The following is a 21597-nucleotide window of genomic DNA, read 5'->3' on the forward strand; positions in this document are numbered from 1 at the left end:
GTGCACGCACAGAGGCCCGCGTGCATGTGCGTGTGCGGAAACACACACACACACACACACACACACACACGCAGACACACATACGCGCGAGCACCCGCCCCCCCCCACAAAACAAGCAACCATGCAGGACTGAGGCTACCCAGGCACACATGATCACAATGCGGCCTACCCGAACACACGCACACCCACACGGGCCTTCTCACCTATGCACGCACCCAAAGTTTACACACTCAGGGAGGGATGGAGGGAGGAAGGGAGGGAGGGAGGGAGGGAGGGAGGGAGGGAGGGAGGGAGGGAGGGTCGAAGGCAGGCAGGCAGGCAGGCACGCCTCTGAGCACACACCCCCATCCGGTGGGGGACCTGAGTGGGGGCGGTGGCGGTGGTGGAGGGCTCGGGTGGGAGCCTCGTTCCTCTGGGACTGCTTCCAAGGGGTGGGGTGTGTGGAAGTGGTGGACGGATCTGTCCCCGCTTCCCCCCTGCCCCCTCCCGACCCCCCCATCCCCCAGTTCCCGCCCCCGGAGAGTCCTCCCAGACCCCCGCCAGTGGAGCCAGGCAGGCAGCCAGGTGCGATGGAGGCCCGGGATGTGGAGGGCGAGGCTAGCCTGGGCTCCCTGTCGGTCAAGACCTGCCTCTCACATCCGATTCTTAGCTTCTTCTTCGGGGGTCCTGGGATCCCCACTCGGGTGTTTCTCCCCTGGTGGGTTGGCAGCGTGCCTGAGGGCTGCGAGCGGCAGCCTTCCCGGCGAGAGGGAGGGCATCGCGATGAGGCCAGGCTGGGCTGGGCTGGCCCCGTGGCCCCGTGGGGGCCCGCGGCCGCAAAGGACCTTTCCAAGGCCAAAAGGTGGCCAAGGCAAAAAGCCTACAGCACCCGGTATTCCCAGGCGGTCTCCCATCCAAGTACTAACCAGGCCCGACCCTGCTTAGCTTCCGAGATCAGACGAGATCGGGCGCGTTCAGGGTGGTATGGCCGTAGACGACGGCGCCCGTCGCCGGGAGCCTCAAGAGCCTGGCCGCTGCGCTCAGCTCCTCAGTTCGCCGGCCACCCTCCGAGCCCAGCTCACCCACCTACCCACCGCCCCTGAGCCCGGATCGAGCCCCACCCCTCCCTCGGCGCCAGCCCGCCAGCTAGGCCCTCCTCAGCCCGCTGCCCGCGTCCGCGGCCCCTGGACCCTGGCCCGCGGCCCGCAGCAGGGGCCCAGGGCCGGCAGTGGCCCGCCTTTCCCCAGGACCTTCTCCTCTCCCGTTCCTCACGGGCCGGCCGCACTCACCGGGCCCACCCGGGCCCCTGGCAGGTTGGCTGGCCCCGCAAGCCTGCTCCTCCCTCTCCCTGGGCCTCGGGCGGCTCCGGTGTGCACGCACGCGCCCGCACCTCCCGCTCCCCCGCTCGGGTCTCCAGGGCTGCGGGCTCGGACGCCTCAGGACCTCCCTTCCTTCCAGGGCAGGCTCTGCCTTGGGTCCCCGAGTCGCCCCACCCCGGGGCCTCTTGCCAGGTAGCCAGCCCCTGGCCTTCGGGGCCGGTTAGAGCCCTCCTCTGACCTGCAGGCCATTTCTGTGCCCGTGGGGGTCCTGGTGGGGAGGTGGAGGTCGGGGGTGGGGTGGGGTGGGGAGGTGGGCTCCGGGGGTGGGCGTGAGGGTGGGAGGAGGGGTTCGTGGCCCTGCCCGGGCTGCGCTCTGCCTCCTTCTTTCCTGGCTTCCTGGGGAGGGGAGGTGCCCAGGTAGGCACCATCAAGGCGGCCGGATCGGATCGTGCGGGTCATCCATCCACCGAGACAGGTGCTCCCCCGAGGTAGGTGAGCTGCCTGGACGGATGGGGTGGTCGCCCCGACTGTCATCTCTCACCCTTGGGGAACTTTCGGCTCCTCCTCCTCCTCCTCCTCCTGCTCACGTTGCTCTTTCCTACTCCTCTTCTTCTTCTCCCCAGGAGACACACACACACACACACACACACACAGAGAGAGAGAGAGAGAGAGAGAGAGAGAGAGAGAGAGAGAGAGAGAGAGAGAGAGAGAGAGAGAGAGGAAGACGGGACGGCTGGGATCATTCTAGAGAGAGCGCGGGTGGGTGGGTGGGGGATTGGGGGAGTGGGCATCCAGGATGGACCTTGGTTCTCTCTCTGGAACTTGGAACGCCAGCTCCTGGGCTCCAGGTTCTGTCCCCAGCCCCCCCCCCCAGCCCACCCCCACCGCGAGCAGGTCCATCCATTCCTCTAGGGAAGAAGCCTCCCTCCCCGGGAAGCGGCGGCAGTGGAGGTGCCCGGGAGAATGGCTCGCTGGGCCTGGGCTGCGCACAAGATGCTCCTGGGCCCATGGGTCCCAGGGAACTTGGAACTTGGGTCTTGGCGCTCTGCGCGTGCACGGTGGGGGCAGAGGCAGGCCCCGGCCGGGCCAGGATTCTCTTGGGCTACCTATCCTTAGTCCCACCCGGCCACCGTGCCTCCCACCTTGCCTGTGGAGAGTCCCGGACTAGGAGGGAAGCGTGGGTCTAGGCCCGAACTCGGGAACATCTTCCCTTTCCAATGGACGAGACAGCTTGGGCAGGGCCCTCTGGCCAGAAAGTCTGTCTTCACCGGATGGAGCACCCGGTGCTTGAGCAAGGAGGGCCGGTCGGCCGCAGAGTCCAGCAGGCGGACGCACAGCCAAGCCAGAGCCTACAAGACCAGAGGCCCAAACATGCAGACACTCGTGCGCTCATCGGCACCCAGACACAAACCCCAAGCCTAGCCACACAAACATAAAGAGGCAAGGATGTCCATTGCAAGTTGGAACATGGGTCTCTTGGGCGCTCAGCTCCGTGGACGGTGGGGGTAGTGGCAGGTCACCGGGGCAGAATTCTCTTAGTGCCACCTGGCCACCGGGCCACCCGGCCACGCACCCACCCAACGCTGCCTCCATCAAGGAAGAGCCAAGGGTCTTCTCGCGGCTGGACCGGACCGGCCATTGTGCTGTGGGACGGATGGCCTCTCAAACCACAGCACGGACCCCTCTGCTCTGGGGGACCGGCTTCCGCCATAGAGAATTCCGCCCCCGCCGCCGCCGCCGCCGGCTTAGTGGGACAGCAGCGCCTGACCCCTGACTTCCTCTTGCCCTGGGACCACGAGGTTCCAGGTCGGGCCCATCTTGGACCTGGGTGCTCTGCTCGGCCACCACCCTACTGACTCCTACTGGCCCGCGCCCAGGCCTTGGCCTCTGGGTCGGGCTCGGGAGGCAACCAACTGTGGCTCTCTGGCATCCCATCCCACAGGCGACAGGTGCAGCCACACCCACCAACCAGCATGTTCCAGCCCTCAAGGGCACCACTTCTTTTGGATTCACACTCATGCACGCACTAGCGCAGCACCCAAACAGTCGCGCCTCCACATACATGGTCGCCCACAGGGAAACACACCCAGGTAAGAGTTCTCTCCCACAAAGACAGACCGTCAGGCGTGCTTTTACGAGCCAGTTTTGGGTTCGCACAAACACGCGGTAGTGGGACCCCAGACACTCCCATACAATCACAGTAGAGCCCTCCCCCAAAGAAAGAAACATGCAGTGATACAGGAATGACTGTACACAGGCACACATGCTCACAGTTCGGCCCGCACGAACACTTGCACACTCATGGGAACCTACTCACCTATGCACACACCTAAAGATAACTCACTCAGGGAGGCAGGCAGGCAGACTGGCAGGTTGGCCCGTCAGCACACACCGCCCTTCCATTGACTCGCTTCGCCACAACCACCAGCATGTCCCAGCCCTGGAGTCCACCACTGCATGTGGATTCCCTCTCATCTAAGTTCACACACTAGGCCAAGACTCATGAGGAGTGGTTTCTGGAGCCAGAATGAAGATGCACCAGATTGGGGGTTGTTGATTGTCTGACACTTGCATCATCTTTGATTTCTTAGTATGGAAGGTGATCCTCAGGAAATACAGGCAGTGAGTCTTCGGGGCATCTGTGACTCATATTTGGAGTTGTGTTAGTATTATTTTAAAATGTGTGAAATTTTATAGGTCACATCTAGATTATTGACTCATGAGGATACGTAGTGCTTGATTCTGAGTACTCCTGAGCGTAGTTCTGAATGCTGATTACTTTAAGGGGAGTTCTGGATTCCCGTAAAGGAGAGAAATGATCCTGTGTCTCAATAGTCCAGGTTATGTCACTGAATTCTGAGTACTCTTTAGGGGCCTGTGGATTTTATTAAACTGCTGCTACGGATGTGTTCCTAGTGCTTGATGCTGAGTACTCCAGAGGTCGGTGCTACATGTTGAGTACTCCAGTATGTGGTGCTGAGTTTGGAATACTCCTAAGGGGCCTTACTGTTGCCCTTTTACGTCCTGGAGGGTCATGTGATCACTTCTTTGTTGTCTCCTCAATCCTGCTCTCAGTTTGGTCTGCTCCCTACTTGGAATGGGCCAGAGGCTTTGTGATGCCCCTGAGTGATGTCACTCCAGCCTTGAACCTGCCATGTGCAGGAGGACTGGAACTCTGGTCTCCTCACAGTCCCAAATATTGATTGGTGGGGTGGGAACTAGGTGGGTGGGCCAATAGGAGGGTTGTTGGAGTGTCTTAAGGGATAATTGACAAGAGGGCTGTGGGATTGTCCTGAAGATGATTGACAGGCGGGCTGTGGGCATGTCCTGAGGGATGATTGACAGGCGGGCTGTGGGCATGTCCTGAGGGATGATTGACAGGAGTGCTGTGGACATGTCCTGAGGGATGATTGACAGGAGGGCTGTGGGCATGTCATGAGGGATGAATGACAGGAGGGCTGTGGGCATGTCCTGAGGGATGATTGACAGGAGGGCTGTGGGCATGTCCTGAGGGATGATTGACAGGAGGGCTGTGGGCATGTCCTGAGGGATGATTGACAGGAGGGCTGTGGGCATGTCCTGTGGGATGATTGACAGGAGGGCTGTGGGCATGTCCTGAGGGATGATTGACAGGGGGTGTGGGCGGGAAATAATGGATGACTGACACCATGGACACTCACCTTGGCTGTGACACTATCACAGTGCCCAAGGTCACGCCAGGGTCACAAGGTCATATAGGCATCGCTGTCCATCATGAAAGTGACCCCGCCCACAGACACCAGGTCTCCGCCCCTCAAGCCCTCCCGTGGAAGGCCAGGAAACCCAGCATCCTTGTCCCATTCAGGCTCTTCTCCCTTCCTGTGATGCTCCAGGACCAGTGCCTCCTCTGTGGGGTCACAGACTTCTGGCTTTGCCATCAGGGTCACATGCTGTGTGTCACTGATCCACTCCTTGGAATGCAAAAGATCGTGGCATTAGGGGCGGGGCCACAATGACACCTGTTTGCCCAGGAAGGAGAAGTAGGGAGAGAGTGAAGGAAGTTGGGAAATGGGATGGAAGATCATAGGAGTAACCGGAAGCGGGGTTGGTAAGGAGTGAAGGATCATGGGAGGCTGGGTTGGCGATCACCTGGAAGTCCCCACCGTGCTTCTCAAACAGCCCGGGGAAGCTGCCCTTGGGGTCGGGCACACATGGCATCACCATATTCCTGAACCTGAAAGGGCAGGGGCAGGAGTTGGGGGGGGGGGGCAGGGTTGACGTCACACAGGGTGGCCTTGAAGTTCTCTCACTGGCAGACACTGTATGGCGCGTAACCCAGACAGGTCAGGGAGGGGAAACTGAGGCCGAGTGATGACCATGGGTCACACCCAGGGGGGATTGTGGGTCTGCATGTGGCCCCGCCCTCCACCACGTGACCATGCGCCCTTCCCCGGCCCTGCGCCCTGACCTCCGCAGCCTCCACAGAGACAGCAGCAGCAGCAGCGAAGTCAGCAGGGTCAGGAGGCTGCATGCAACCAGCAGCTTCGGGAAAGCCGGGGCAGGAGGCTCCTGGCAAGACTCTGGGGTTGGGGGAGAGGGGTCACATGACCCACGAGGAGAGTCATGTTTCCGGGTCATGGCAGCGGCCAGATGTCAATCATCTACTGCCTGTCAGTCACCTGCTCCTGGGACTCTGACCCTCCCGCGAAGTCACCTGTGCGCCTTGCAGCTTGCCAGTGTGTCACGGGGGTCCAGTCGCTTGGGTGTGTCTCATGGCCGTACGTGGATTCCTCTGTGGTGACCCGGGCCCGGAAGTCGTAGCAGCGCTGGTGGTCGACTCCGGCCACTGTGACATTACATGTGTTCTCGGAAGAGGTCTGTGGACGGGTCATGTGATGGTGCTGTGACTCAGTCTCCCTCACAGACTGTCCCCAGGACAGATGGCTCAGGAGAGCACCTGTCCCGGAAACAGGACCCGACCTGGAAGTAGGGGTGGAGGGGTCAGGACCTCGGGGTCAGGACCTCGGGGTCAGGACCTCGGGGTCAGGACCTCGGGGTGGGTCACATGAATGAGCATGGAGGCGGGACTATGAGAATGGGATGTGACTAAGAGAGTGATTGATGGTGACTGACAGATGGGCGGGTGAATGACAGAGGGGTACTGATCGATGGACGGATGATTGACAGGACGCAGCATGAGCAATAGATATGCGGGTGATTGACGGATTGACAGGTGACTGACTAATGATTGACAGAGGACTCCCGAGCATGCTGGGATCCCGGTGATGTCACGCACCTCCCAGGTGGGGTCCCTGGCTCCTCGGTGCTGGACCTCGTAGACTAGGTCGCTGTAGGGAAGGTCTGGACACGTGACCTGGACGGAGTCCTCCAGCCAATGGAAGGTCATGTTCCCTGGGGGACGGGGCTTCACTGGGGAGGGGGATGGCTGTCAGTCACTGATGGATGGAGGCGTCGGAGCGGATGCTGGGAGACCCGCTGGGTCATGACCATTGTTTGACCCTGCATGACCCTAGGCACCTAGAGACCCCTGTGTGACCCCTATGCACCTCTGTGACCCTGTGTGACTCGGAGGGACCTGCATGACCCTTGCATGACCCCTATGCCCACGTGACCCCTATATAACCTCCAACTCAACCATGGGACCCTGTGACCCCCGTACTAACCCATGTGACCCAAGCATGACCCCAAGTTGCCAGGCGACCCCTGTGTGACCCCTATCCACCTCCACACTCCACGCCCCCTGCCACATCTGGGTCCTGATGTCACTTCCATGGAGGCCCTGTCCACACATCTGGTACTCACGGTAGGCTGTGGCCAGTCGCTTCCGGTTGTAGACCAACACCTCACCCTTCCGGATGTGGATCTCCAATCGTGCTCGGCGGGCGGGGAAGATGCACCCGGAAGTGATTCCCGCTGACAGGACATATCGGGGGCAGCTCCGCAGGGGATCAAGGTTGTAGCTGTGGGAGTAGGGCATCATGGGAAGAGAGTGGGAGACCATGGGAGGGGAGGGGATGGTTATGGGAGGGGAGCAGGGTATCATGGGAAGAGAGCATCATGGGAGGAACAGAGCATCATGCCAGAGAGCAGAGCATCATGGGAGGCAGCCACTCACCGGAATGCTAAGCTCAGGTTGGCCCCCACATGGTAGGCGGGATCCCACGTGACCTCCATGGTGTCCAGGTTGAAACAGATGATGCTGACCCGGAAGTCATCACCTGGGGAGCATGTGACCAGTGACGCCAGAGGCCACATAGCATCCAGCACTCTATCCACTGAGTTACCAGTGTAGGGAGAAAGGGCCAGCTAAAGAAACCCACCGTGGCCCTGAACCCAGAGCCAGTGAGAGAAGCACACCCTGAACCCAGAGCCAGTGAGAGAAACACACCCTGAACCCAGAGCCAGTGAGAGAAGCACACCCTGAACCCAGAGCCAGTGAGAGAAGCACACCCTGAACCCAGATCCAGTGAGAAACACACCCTGAACCCAGATCCAGTGAGAGAAGCACACCCTGAACCCAGAGCCAGTGAGAGAAGCACACCCTGAACCCAGAGCCAGTGAGAGAAACACACCCTGAACCCAGAGCCAGTGAGAGAAGCACACCCTAAACCCAGAGCCAGTGAGAGAAGCATACCCTGAACCCAGATCCAGTGAGAGAAACACACTCTAAACCCAGAGCCAGTGAGAGAAGCACACCCTAAACCCAGAGCCAGTGAGAGAAGCACACCCTGAACCCAGATCCAGTGAGAAACACACCCTGAACCCAGATCCAGTGAGAGAAGCACACCCTGAACCCAGATCCAGTGAGAAACACACCCTGAACCCAGAGCCAGTGAGAGAAGCACACCCCGAACCCAGATCCAGTGAGAAACACACCCTGAACCCAGAGCCAGTGAGAGAAGCACACCCTGAACCCAGAGCCAGTGAGAGAAGCACACCCTGAACCCAGATCCAGTGAGAAACACACCCTGAACCCAGATCCAGTGAGAGAAGCACACCCTGAACCCAGATCCAGTGAGAAACACACCCTGAACCCAGAGCCAGTGAGAGAAGCACACCCCGAACCCAGATCCAGTGAGAAACACACCCTGAACCCAGAGCCAGTGAGAGAAGCACACCCTGAACCCAGAGCCAGTGAGAGAAGCACACCCTGAACCCAGATCCAGTGAGAAACACACCCTGAACCCAGATCCAGTGAGAGAAGCACACCCTGAACCCAGATCCAGTGAGAAACACTCCCTGAACCCAGAGCCAGTGAGAAACACACCCTGAACCCAGATCCAGTGAGAGAAGCACACCCTGAACCCAGATCCAGTGAGAGAAACACACCCTGAACCCAGATCCAGTGAGAAACACACCCTGAACCCAGAGCCAGTGAGAAACACACCCTGAACCCAGAGCCAGTGAGAGAAGCACACCCTGAACCCAGATCTAGTGAGAGAAGCACACCCTGAACCCAGAGCCAGTGAGAGAAGCACACCCTGAACCCAGAGCCAGTGAGAGAAGCACACCCTGAACCCAGAGCCAGTGAGAGAAACACACCCTGAACCCAGATCCAGTGAGAGAAGCACACCCTGAACCCAGAGCCAGTGAGAGAAGCACACCCTGAACCCAGAGCCAGTGAGAGAAGCACACCCTGAACCCAGAGCCAGTGAGAGAAGCACACCCTGAACCCAGAGCCGGTTTCTCTCACTTTTCCTGCTCAGTCCTGCTCAGTCCCCCTAAGGGACGCCTCCCGCAGAGCCGAGGAGGCCCTCCATTTCTGCAGGCTTCCCCTTGAGCAGACTGGGAAGTCCTTCAGGGGTGGAGCAAAGCTCCAGGAGAGGAGCGGGGTTGCCACATCCTGCCGGGGTACCTCTCCTCCAGAGCCGGAACACCCACTGAGTCCCCAGCACTCTGCCCACTGTGCACTCAGCACTCTGCTGGCCGACTCACAAGCACTTGCCCTTCCTCTGTCAACTCAACACCACTCGCCTGTCACTCTGAGGCCCCTGGGGGGCGGGACCTCCCGTGTCCGGAAACCTCTGACCTTTTACTGTGGAGTTTCCAGGAATCTATCTGTTATCGAAATCTGTGACGGGTGAGAGAGGTACTGAGCAATACAGCCCGGAAAGTACTGAGCCCCGGGAGTACTGAGCCCTGGCAGTACTGTGCCCCAGGATGACTTAACCCACAGTGTACCGAGCCCCCGCAGGACTGAGTCGGGAGAGTAGTGAGCCGGGGAGAGGACTGAACCCCGAGAGTAGTGAGCCCCAGGAGGACTGAGCGCCGAGAGTAGTCAGTCAGGCCCAGGAGGACTAAGTCCCGAGAGTAGTCAGCCCGGAGAGTACTCAGCCGCAGGAGGACTGAGCCCCGAGAGTACTGAGCCCCAGGATAACCCAGCACCCGAGTGACCCAGCGAGAAGAAAGGACCGTCGGCCACGCAAGAGCAAGCGCGGAACCCCCCACACTCCCGCCCCCGTCACGTGACCCCGGGCCCACCTACCATTCCCACCCCGAACCCCCGCAGCCGGAACCGGATCCGGCCGGTTTCTCGGGGAAATGCCCGAGGGGGCGGGGCCCGGCGGTGACATCAGCCGCCAGGGCGGAAGCTGACTTGTGACCAGGAGACTGAGAACGCGCGGCTCCGCCCATGTCGGGGTGAGTGACGGGACCACGTGGTCTCGGGGGCGGGTTCTGGGCCGCGTCAAGTGCTAAAAGCACTCTGCCCGCAGAACTATGGTCTAATCAACCGAGCTATGAGCACTCTGCCTGCAGAACTGTGGTCTAATCAACCCAGCTATAAGCACTCTGCCCGCAGAACTATGGTCTAATCAACTGAGCTATAAGCACTCAGCCCGCAGAACTATGGTCTAATCAACCGAGCTATGAGCACTCTGCCCGCAGAACTATGGTCTAATCAACCCAGCTATAAGCACTCTGCCCGCAGAACTATGGTCTAATCAACTGAGCTATAAGCGCTCAGCCCGCAGAACTATGGTCTAATCAACCGAGCTATGAGCACTCTGCCCGCAGAACTATGGTCTAATCAACTGAGCTATAAGCACTCAGCCCGCAGAACTATGGTCTAATCAACCGAGCTATGAGCACTCTGCCTGCAGAACTGTGGTCTAATCAACCGAGCTATGAGCACTCTGCCCGCAGAACTGTGGTCTAATCAACCGAGCTATAAGCACTCAGCCCGCAGAACTGTGGTCTAATCAATAAGCACTCTGCCCGCTGAACTATGGTCTAATCAATAAGCACTCTGCCCGCTGAACTATGGTCTAATCAACCGAGCTATAAGCACCCTGCCAACTCATCCGCAGGCACCTTATACTGACCGCAGCACCCACAGTATGTACTGAGCTGCAAACACAGTATGTACTGAGCTTCAAGCACCCTATGTACTGAGCTGCAGGCACCCTATGTACTGAGCCACAAGCACCCTACCGAAGCCCACCTTCCGACAGGCATTAACATATGGGCATATGCAGATGAACTATTATCCCAGCGCCGTTGACAGGTGACATCGCCAGCGCCCTCCGCGACCCCCGCGATCCCCGGGGGTCACCACGTGAGTTTGCCGCCAACCACGTGACCCCGGCGCCCCCTTCCCGCTGGACCTCCCACCCCCGGCTCACCCGCGCTCTCCTCCCACGAGGTCCGTGGGAGCTGCAGCAGGAGGATGACCGCGATGGACCAGGTCGGGACGCCCATGGCGGCGGGTCGGACGGACGGACACGGGGACGCACGGACGGACGGACACCCGGTCGCGCGCGTCTGCCCCGAACCCCGGGGCTTCTTCTCATTTGGGGAAGTCGCGGCGGCGGCGGCGGAGGCGGCGGAAGCTGCGCTGACTGAGGAGCTGATGGGCGATAACGGACTGACTAATCGATCGCCGCGCGATAACCGCGGCGGGGGCTGGGGAGGGGAGGGGGAGGACGGACCGACGGACGGACGGACGGACGGACGGACACGGCAAGGCGGGAGTCCCCGGGTGCCCACACGCTCGCCGTGGGAACCGACTCCGGCCTGAGCCGGTCCGAGACGGCCCAGCGGCGGCTGCGTGGACGCGGCCCGGCCCCTCCCCCCCGCGCCCGGGCGGGGTGGGGGGAGGGGGGCGAGGGGGATTTCGGAAAAAAGGGGAAGTGGGGAGAAGGGGAAGGAGCGTGTTCCTCCTCCAGAGGAAGGGCGGGAGCGGGGGCGGACGGTCGGGTGCTCGCGACTCCGCGAGTGGATGCTCGTGACACAGTTGGTAGGGTGCTCGTGACACAGTTGGTGGGGTGCTTGTGACACAGTTGGTGGCACGGTGAGTGCTGGTGACTGGTTTTATGCAGTGCTTGTGGCTCAGCTGAGGTGCTTGTGGCTCAGTTGGTGAGTGCTTGTGACTTTTTGAGTGGGTACTTGTAACTTGCTGACTGTGGTGCCTGTCAAGCTCAGTCACTGGGGTGCTTAGGGCTGAGTGACAGGGGTGCTGGTTGCTCAGTGGATACAGAAATGACAGATTGATGGTCGGCAGACAGAGGGTATGCGGGTGTGTCCTGAGGGATGATTGGCGGAGTGGGTGGAGGGGCGGGGCCAGTAGTCGAGCCTGTGGGTGAGCCAGACTCAGTGATGATGTCACTAATGTTGGCTTGTCTGGACCCCAGAGCATCATGGGACCTCATGACGTCACAAGTCTAAGCAGACGGGGAGCAAAGGATTTTGGGAGGGAGGAATCCTGATGTCTCCAAGAACCCAAATGGCCCTGTGGACGGCGCTGGACTGAGGGATGGCGTCATCGGAAGTGTTCATGCCCCCAACCCAGAACATGATGGGACCTCATGATGTCACCAGGTGTCTGTGAGGGGGAGCCTGAACGTCATGGGAGGGGTCTGGGCCGGAAGTGGGGTGACTTAGGAAGTGCCATGTGACTGACAGCTGGCACAGGGCATTCTGGGGGATAGGATAACAGTGCAGCACATTTCCCATTGCTGCAGGTGTCACTTCCGCCCTGTCCGTGATTGACAGCCGTTGTTCCTATAGCGTCATCACAGGCTGGTGGACCAGGAGGTCAATCATCTGGACTTGGGCGATGGACGGCAGGTGGTTGATTGACAGATGTTGGCTCCACGATTTCCAGCACTGCGCCTTCTGGTCTGGATTGTGCCACGTGATGCGTCCTGTGTTGTGCACGTGAGTGGGGCCCTCAGGGACACGGGTCAGCACCCCACTTCCGGGTCACAGGTCAACATGTCCCCGTCTTTGACACCCGCAAAGCATCATGGGATGCAGTGATGGAGGCCTTGATGGTCAGACACACCCCTGAACCAGAAGTGGCCAAAAGGACCCTATTCCGTTTCTGTGGTGGGAGCTGGGTGGTGATGACATCACTGGCAGTGGCCTTGGACCTCCCAGAGGATGTCGGGAACTCATTACATCACGGGATGTCTGCGGGGGGTGCGAGGGAAACATCATGGGGGGAGATGGGGCACATGTTGAGGGCACATGACAGCCAGAAACCTGGAAGTTACCTCCAAGCCCGCCTCCCTGAGTAAGGGGCGGGACCTGGGCAGAGGGAGTGGGGGCTCATGGGATGCAGCTGGCCTGGTGGGCGTGGCTAGTATAGTCAGGACAGCTGTGATGGACACCGCCCCGCCCACTTTGTCATGAGGCTCTGGGGTCAGGTTCTCCAGGCATCACTTGTCTGGTGCCACTAGTCCCTCCCTCCCATGATGCTTCACTTTCACCCTGGTAGAGACCCCATGGTGTCCTGATGCTGTTGTCACACTCTGACGTTGGCACATGGTCACCAGTGACGTCATCACTTCCCACAGTCAGCACCCCTGAGTGTCACACTGCGTGCTCTGAACATAATCCTGTAAATGTCACACTGCGTGCCCCTGAACGTCACACTGTGCTCCCCTGAATGTCATACTCTGTGCCCCTGAACGTCACACTGCGTGTCCCTGAACGTCACACTGTGCTCCCCTGAACGTCACACTGTGCTCCCCTGAATGTCACACTGCTTGCCCCTGAATGTCACACTGTGTGCCCCTGAATGTCATACTCTGTGCCCCTGAACGTCACACTGCGTGCCCCTGAACGTCACACTGTGCTCCCCTGAATGTCACACTGTGCTCCCCTGAATGTCACACTGTGTGCCCCTGGAGTCCCACTGTGAGTCCCTGGAGCCCCACTGCGTGCCCCTGGAGCCCCACTGCGTTCCTTGGAGCCCCACTGCGTGCCCCTGGAGCCCCACTGTGTACTCCCTCCCCCCACCAATCCTTGATCAATAGTCTATCAACAAACACCGGGCCCCGCCCACCTTTCCCAGGAATCCCAACAGCTGGCTTCTGCCTATATCCTGGATCCAGGTGTCAATCACCCCACGAGGGCAGGGCCCAGGGCTCCTGCTGTCAGTCATTCAGCCTGTCAATCACCGCGCCTGTTCCTTCCCCTCTAGGTTTCCCAACCTGCAGATGAGGAAGCTGGGAGGGAGTCGGGACAGACTGAAAGACAGACAGCCGTACGGAGGTCCCTGCGGGCCTCCCGCCTCTCTCCCCACGGCTCAGGGCTGCTCACCCTTGAGCCTGGGCCGGAGCACCTGGAGCAGGCCATCATTGTGGGCAATCCCCTGCCGTCAGTGTGGGTAAGTCCACTTCCTCCAGGCTTCCCGTGCTGAATTGGGGCGTGGTCTGTGTAGACTAGGGTTAAGGTGGGGGTCCTGGCGTGGTGACCGGAAGTGACCCTGATGGGATTTCCGGTGGGTCTGGGGTCTGCTTCTCAAGGTCATCCTGGGGATGGGGAGGGGATGGTGCCTGGTGACATCAGGAGGGGGGGTTGCATTAACATCACCCCTGTGATCCCAACCCTAGGGTCACGGGTGGGGGGGGTGCTGGGGGGGCGGCGGAGGGGGGGAGCCGCAGGGGCATCTAGAATCTCCCAGTGGGCTACTGAGGAGGGGACATGCTGACCTACTGTGTGCACTGGCTGGAAGTGACCTCCATCCCCAGGTTATGGGTTCAAAAACAGAAAAAGAAAAGGCAGAAGGTCTGGCTGGAGAGATCAGAGGTTAAGAGCACTGACTGCTCTTTCAGAGGTCCTGAGTTCAATTCCCAGCAACTACATGTTGCTCACAACCATCTGTAATGAGATCTGATACCATCTTCTGGCTTGCAGGCTACATGGAGGCAGAAAACTGTATATATTATAAATAAATAAATCTCTTTTAAAAAGTCAAAGACCCCAGTGGCTGCGGTCAAGGGGCAGGGGCCGTGAGACCGGAAGTGGGGAGACAGGGACCTCCCTCCCCGTCACACACACCCCCACCTCCTCCAGATTGAAAGTGGCCCCGCCCCTGGGGCACTGTGGGTTGATATCCAGCTGGGAAGATCATGGACTCCGATCCTAGAATGCTTCCAGTTTACTGCATGGGGGATAGGGGTTGGCGACGAGCTTCCTGGGCCTCCCCCCATCCCCTTCATGGAGAGTCAGTGCCTTCCTGGGTCTCCCTAACTAATTAGAAGTCCCAGGACCTCTCAGCCGCCGCCTTCAGGGAAGAGAGATAGATGATGGATCCTGGGAGTTGGGGAGGGGGAGGGCGGGGTAATAGGGGAGAAGTGGGCGGGGTCCAGATGATGCAGAAAATGAAAAAATAAAATAAAATAAATCTGGAGATGCTGGGCATGGTGGCGCACGCCTGTAATCCCAGCACTCGGGAGGCAGAGGCAGGAGGATCTCTGTGAGTTCAAGGGCAGCCTGGTCTAAAGAGTGAGTTCCAGGAAAGGCGCAAAGCTACAGAGAAACTCTGTCTCGAAAAACCAAAACAAACAAACAAACAAAAAAATCAAATCTGGAGACCTGAGGGTGTTGGATGAGCGTTCCCAGCATGCACTGGGGTGCTGTTGGATATTTGTTTGCCCACCAGGATCTTTGCATATGGGAGGCTCTTCGGCTGCCTCCGCAGCCCCCCCATCATTCGCTGTACATTTCAGAAAAAAAAAAATTTCCATGAGTCACCCACTGCAGGGAGCCCGAGGCAGAAAAGAGGAAGTCTGTCCTGACAGGGAGGAGGGAGCGAGTGGGGGCACAGTCAGACTGCAACCCACGGGACCCAGGGGATGATACAAAATTCCCGGCCTGAGACATCCGGGCTGAGGAAGCTGAGGCAGGAGGATGCCTAAGAGTGTGTGTACACATTCAGACCATAAGTGCAAAGACATCCCCCCCCACAATAAATAAGTAAACAGTAATGGTAAATAAATGACATTCCTGGCCCGTGACGTCGGGGCTGAGGGAGCTGAGGCAGGAGGATGGCTGGGAGTGCGGGGGCGGGGGAGATGCAGGGGGGGAGAGAGCGATGAGGAGGAAATCCCTGTAACCAGGGTGTGCGTGCATAGTGGGTCCAGGTCAGGGGACTTCATGCCACAACACAGCAGCGGCAAGGGGCGGGTCCAATGATGTCCACTCCCCCTTCTGGGTGACTGACAGATAACTTCACAGACACGCCCGCTCATCCACCTGACTGACAGATGAAGTCACAGACAAACCCGGCCATGCCATGTGACTTACAGACACTCCCCATCCTCTGTGGCAGGATGACATCACCTGAGTGACAGATGACATCACAGACACACCTGCCCATCCCATGTAACTCACGGGATGACGTCAGATACACCCACACACCAGACTTGACTGATGGGATGACACCACAGGCACCTGACTTACAGGATGTTGCCACGGAAATGCCTTCTGTCTCTCCACAGCCATGCCTATGCCGTGTGTGGCCTTACTGTGCCAGGCCCTACTGTGTGCTGCTCTGCTTCAGGCTTCCGGATCCAAGGCACAGGAGCTTCCAGGTGAGTGTGCGATCCCAGATGTCCCTGGTTCCCCCCCACACACACACCTAGTGTGGTTCCTCGGTGACTCAGTTTCCCCATGACACATCAACACACGTGAGGAGACATCAACAAATGCCTGTCCACACTGAAATGATTGACAGGTCTAGACAGGAAGTGGGGATCCTCTATTCCTCTTCCCCATTATACATGATGACATCACTGCATCCTCCGGCATTTCCTGGGATCCTGGCAGCCAGAGAGGGGCTATGTTGGAACAATGCTAGAAGTGATGTCACTTATCCCTTGGGGGGGGCAAAGTCACAGGTGGGCAGGGCAGGTCAGAGGTCGCCTTACATACTCCAGCACTGACTCGCTGGGGAGCCTCGATGCTGAACGTGACCTTTGACCCCGGGACCTGGACCCTGACCTGGAGCTGCGGAGGGCACGTCACCGTGAAGTCATGCACTGCAACTTACACCAAGAGTAACGGGAGACTGGGGCGCCTGAAGATACTGGTCTGTGGTTGGGGGGCAGGGTCTGCTGGGGGTCGGGATCAGGGGCAGGGGTGGGGCCGGCATCAGGGGTCTTCTGATGATGTCACATCCCCCGCCCATCTCCCCCAGGACCCTGTGTGCCGCTGCCAATTCAAACCCCTGACCCTTCACCTTGGGGTCACGCTGGAGGTCAACGCCACTGTTAATCACATGCCTGTGCATGAGAAGCTGAGATACGTCAACAGAGGTGGGGGGAGGAGGAAGGGGTACGGGGTTGGGGTGGCAGGGCCTGGTGCTTGTCAGTCATCATGGGGCCCAGGGGTGGGACGTGATGCCTGTCAATCATAATGACTTTCCATCATGGCATTGGTCACCATATCCTCATAACTCTCAGGGTGCTGAGGGCTGAGTGGACACAAGTGCTGAGCTCTGTTACTCTGTGCCAGTCCCACCCACAGTGGAAGTAGTTGCTGGTGATTTGGTTAAGGGAGGCCAAACCTGAGAGACAGACAGGGAAAGATGATAGGACAATCGATAGATGGATATGTAATCAACTAATAGATGATCTGTAGATGATCAATAGACAGGTGATAGTCGAATGACTGACAGGGAGCAGGAGACAGGAAGTGACATCTGAGAACAGGTGATAGACCCGGTGTGGATTGGTCAGACTGGATGGCTGACATGTGTGCTGACATCACCACACCCCTGAGGGAAAGATGTCTAGGTTGATGATGAACTTGCGGGGTAATGATGACATTTAAGGTTGAAAATCCACTTCCGGGTTCATGATGGACTTCCAGGTTGATGACAGCCTGTCAGATAAATGTTGAACTTCCAGGTTGATAGTGATTTCTAGGCTATGTAAAGCTGTATTGGGATTTTCCCAGGGGCCTGCCCTGAGAAAATCCTTCCCAGAGTCCTGGAGAAGATGCTATGTCAGGCGTGAGGTTATCTGAGGGAAAAGAATATGTGTAAACCAGTTTCTTACATCCATTTACTTTATTTCTCTATAACAAACTTTTGTCTACACAGCTTCAGTTCTGTCCTGACACTCAGTTCCTCTTTGTCCCTTCTTTTTCTGTCCTCTCATAGCCCTAGTAATAACTAAGCTCTTATGCTCTCGATCTCATCTTCGTCCTCTGTTTCTTCGTCCTCCATCTATCCTTCCTCTCCTACTCTCCTGATCTGATTCAAATCCACCTACAGTCTGCAAAACTTTTCCTTGCTCCCTACTCCTCCACCCAAGCCAGTCTGCCTTACCATCTACAGAAACTGCCTTCCTCTCTTCTCTCTGGCCAGACCAGGAATTCTGCTTCAGTCTTTACTGCAGCTGGTTATGCAAAAAACTCTTTTGTCTTCAGTCAGTAACTCTGGCATGCTACTAGCCCTGAAGGAAAGGGATGGTCTGAGCTTCATTTGCACAAGAAACAAAGCTATGCATCTACAGTGTACTTGTCTCCAAGGCTCCATAGGGGTGTTACCTAGTAGAGCAGCAGTAGGTCTGAGAAGCTTCTACTGTTTACCATAGGGCCTAGTAGTATATGAGCACACAAAAAATTCATAGCAGAAGACAGGTGATTATTAAAAGCTGAATAACACCAAATATTCCCTGATAAATGGCTTCCCTCTAGAAAGTTTCCTTGACCTTTCTAGGTATAGTTTTAATATACAGCTGAATCTCTATAATACATTCTTGTGGCCCACAGCAACCCTGATGTCACTTCTTTCCTTATGCAGGTGCAGAGGGGTCGGCAGCACAGAACCTCACATGCTTCATCCACGATGCGCGTGTAATGACGTGTACCTGGGGGGTGGGGCCCGCGGCACCTAGGGACATCCAGTACTTCCTGCACATTCGGAACACCACGTGAGCACCAATGTCAAAGCATGCTGATGGGCGGGAAGAGGGGGCATGGCCTGGGGTCCAGGCTGACTATTATGGGCTGTCCCCCAAAGGGGTCACATGCTGATGGCATGCCCTGCCTACCTGGGTGATCATGTGCACACGGGCTGCCGCCTGGAGGATCTGACTCTGCTGACACAACATGTGCACATGACTGTGACTGGATCCAGCCGGATGTGTGACATCATGTTCTATGACATCACGCTGAACACCAAGCTCATAGGTGTGTGATGTCAGGGTGACAGTATGAGGGGACTAGACACAGGGTTGAGTGACAGATGTGAGGGGGAGGGACATAGGAGTGATTGACAGCAGAGTGTGAGGGGGCGGGACATGGCAGTGGGTGGGTGGATGAATGACAGGAGAGTGTAAGGGGGCAGCAGGACATGGTGTGGGAGCCCACAACTGACTCAGTTTCCCAGTTTGAATCTGAAGTCTATTCTGAGTCAAACTGGAAAACTGAGTCAGTTGTGGGCTCCCACAACATGGGGATGAGTGACAGGTGTGTTTGGTAGGGACTCGAGGTACGTGACAGATGTGAGGGGGCGGGACATGGGTGACTGACAGGTGTGAGGGGGTGGATCACGGGTGCGAGTGACAGTTGTGAGAGGACAGGAAACAGGTGTGAGTGACAGGTGTGTGTGGGGAGATGGGGATGAATGACAGGTGTGTGGGGAAGGGACAGGTGTGAGTGACAGGTGTGAGTGACAGGTGTGAAGGGGCGGATCACAGGCATGAGTGACAGGTGTGAGTGACAGGTGTGAAGGGGCGGACCACAGGCGTGAGTGACAGTTGTGAGGAGGCGGATATCGGGCGTGAGTGACAGGTGTGTGTGGGGGAGATGGGGATGAATGACAGGTGTGTGGGGAAGGGACAGGTGTGAGTGACAGGTGTGAAGGGGCGGATATCGGGCGTGAGTGACAGGTGATCACAGAAGCCTGCCTGTAAATGTCATGTTACTTCCAGTAGGCGGGACATGTTCCTGTCACTCATTCCTGATCCCTGCCCTCCCCTCAGAGCGTCTCAGCCCCCCGTGGAACATCTCCGTGGCCTGTAACTCCTCCCACTGCGTGGTCACATGGTCCCAGCCACAGACATGGAGTCACATGAGTTTCTTGGACTTCCGGTATGAGGTGGACATCCAGAGACAGGTGTGCACCCTGGGGCATCCTAGGAAATGGGGCAAGGGGCTTCCCCGCCCCCTCTCCAGTCTGGGAACCCACTTCCAGTTCCGATTTCTCCTAGAACGCAGAACCCGGAAGTGCCAACCCTAAGGTGAGATGACCACCACGACCCCTGCCTGCCGACCCCTCACTTGTGGGCGGGGTCACCCGCAGGACCACCCTCCTCCCCCCATCCTCCACAGGTGTGCATCTCCAGTGAGGCGGAAAACAGATACGAGTTCCCGAGTCCCGAGCCCAGGCTGGGTCACGTGGTCAGCGTGCGTGCTGGTGACGTGCGCAGCGATCGCTGGAGCGCGTGGAGCCCTGGCTTGGCCTTCGGTGAGGGAGCGTGTGTCCACCTTCCAGACCCTCTGTGATTCAGGCTCCTGGACTTCTGAGACATTGCCCTTTGTCCCATGGCCATTTCCGGTCTAAGCCCCTCCCTCCCACAGGCTCTGAGGACCGTGGGGTCCCCATGCTGCACGTGTACCTGACAGTTGTGACTGTGACCCTACTGTGCGCCTTGGGCCTCGGGCTGGCATGTAAGAGGTAAACAGAGGCCAGGGCATGACCATGATGGAGCCTGTGGACATGTGACTGGTGATGGATGGGTGAGGGGGCGGGTCTAAGGGGCATGAGTGATGGGTGAGACTCCCAGCATGCACTGCTTGCTCCTGCCTGACCTTAAAGTTCCAAGTCAAAATGGCTGCCACCACCCCTGACCTCTGACCCCTGACTCCACAGGTTCGTCAGGATCCAGAAACTTTTCCCCAAGATCCCGGAAATCAAGGACAAAATCACCGATGATGACAGAGTCAACCCGGAGGTCAGAGGTTACGCCTGTGGGGGCTGGGGGGTGGGGGGAGGCTGGACCTCCTGTCAGTCATCTGTTGGGACTGGCCCACAGCCATGCCCACTTGGAAAACCCCTGAGTTCCCTGCCTGCTGAACTCAGGATGACCCCCAGTGACCCCAGTTGACCCCCAATGAACCCCTGTTGACTTCCTCTGACTCCCACTGACTCTGGTTAACCCCAGTTGACCCTGCTAACCCCTATGAACCCGGTTGACCCCTGCTGACCACAGTTAACCCGTGCTAACCCTTGTTGATCCTGCTGATCCTGGTTGACCCCTGCTGACTCCAGTTGACCCCAGCTGACCCCTTTTAACCTCTCTAACTCGATTTGACCCCAACTGATCTCCACAACCCCAGTTGACCACCCATGACCCCAGTTGACTCCCTGACCCCGCTTGACCCCCCTGACCCTAGTTGACTCCCCTGACCCTGGGTGACCCACAGTGACCCTGGTTGACCCCAGATGACTGCCCCTGACCCCCTTTACCCTGGTTGACCCCAGCTGACTACCCCTGACCCCCTTTACACTGGTTGACCCCCTGACCCGGCTGACCCCTAACCCCACCCTCTGCTCCCCCCAGACCCTCAGGAAGGACTTATTGCTGCAGACCGAGGAGGCCAACTAGGCTATGACGTCAACAGGAAGTTCTGCCCACACTGCAGGAACACGTGGGCAGCTCGACCACACCCGGAAGTAGTTTTGAATCTAAAGCTGTTTTTCTTTCTTGTTTGTGGTTTTTTTTTAATTAAATCAGAAATTAATGTCAGCATGACGTCACTGTCACGTGTCCGGCCTGGGGCCTGTGTGGGGCAGTACCAGGAAACGTCACAGTTGGGGTGGGAGGGACTGACCAGGATGTCATGTGCGCAACATGAGGGTATCTTTTGTGATGTCACCATGTCAGTCACATGGGGTGGGATTGTCTATGACATCACCTGGGGTGGGCATGTCTGTGATGTCATCCTATCAGTCACCTATGGTAGGCGTGTCTATGAGGTCATCTGTCACCTGGGTGTGGGTGTGTCTGTGACATCATACACTCACATGATTCCAAGAGAGACGGGGATGACTCAGATC

The 21597-nt window shown here is 58.1% G+C and overlaps 2 protein-coding genes and 1 non-coding gene across 4 annotated transcripts; 1 reads left to right on the top strand and 2 right to left on the bottom strand.

The window, feature by feature from the left end:
• Nucleotides 1-856: 856 nt before the first annotated feature.
• On the bottom strand, nt 857-975 carry LOC131901653 (5S ribosomal RNA). The gene has a single exon (XR_009376824.1). It is a non-coding gene; the product is annotated as a 5S ribosomal RNA (ribosomal RNA).
• Nucleotides 976-4602: 3627 nt separating this feature from the next.
• Nucleotides 4603-11210, bottom strand: Crlf2 (cytokine receptor like factor 2). 2 transcript variants are annotated; one of them, XM_059252754.1, is made up of 8 exons: nt 10922-11210; nt 7414-7516; nt 7101-7258; nt 6574-6689; nt 5992-6154; nt 5746-5857; nt 5427-5511; nt 4603-5248 (listed from the first exon to the last, which is right to left on the bottom strand). In XM_059252754.1, the coding sequence occupies exons 1-8, from the start codon at nt 10995-10997 to the stop codon at nt 5021-5023; spliced, it is 1041 nt and encodes a 346-aa protein (XP_059108737.1). In that variant the 5' UTR covers nt 10998-11210; the 3' UTR covers nt 4603-5020. The 2 variants fall into 2 exon arrangements, with proteins under 2 accessions (XP_059108737.1, XP_059108736.1); XM_059252753.1 differs by having other exon boundaries at nt 6574-6707.
• Nucleotides 11211-12001: 791 nt separating this feature from the next.
• LOC131901645 (granulocyte-macrophage colony-stimulating factor receptor subunit alpha-like) lies at nt 12002-21248 on the top strand. Its single transcript, XM_059252756.1, has 14 exons — nt 12002-12116; nt 12260-12455; nt 13726-13911; nt 16028-16120; nt 16466-16617; nt 16726-16843; nt 18337-18466; nt 18556-18725; nt 19520-19653; nt 19748-19777; nt 19869-20004; nt 20118-20214; nt 20410-20491; nt 21101-21248. The coding sequence occupies exons 4-14, from the start codon at nt 16030-16032 to the stop codon at nt 21143-21145; spliced, it is 1185 nt and encodes a 394-aa protein (XP_059108739.1). The 5' UTR covers nt 12002-12116; nt 12260-12455; nt 13726-13911; nt 16028-16029; the 3' UTR covers nt 21146-21248.
• Nucleotides 21249-21597: the final 349 nt, after the last annotated feature.

The sequence above is a fragment of the Peromyscus eremicus genome, unplaced genomic scaffold (assembly GCF_949786415.1).
Source record: "Peromyscus eremicus unplaced genomic scaffold, PerEre_H2_v1 PerEre#2#unplaced_178, whole genome shotgun sequence".
NCBI classification, from domain to species: domain Eukaryota; kingdom Metazoa; phylum Chordata; class Mammalia; order Rodentia; family Cricetidae; genus Peromyscus; species Peromyscus eremicus.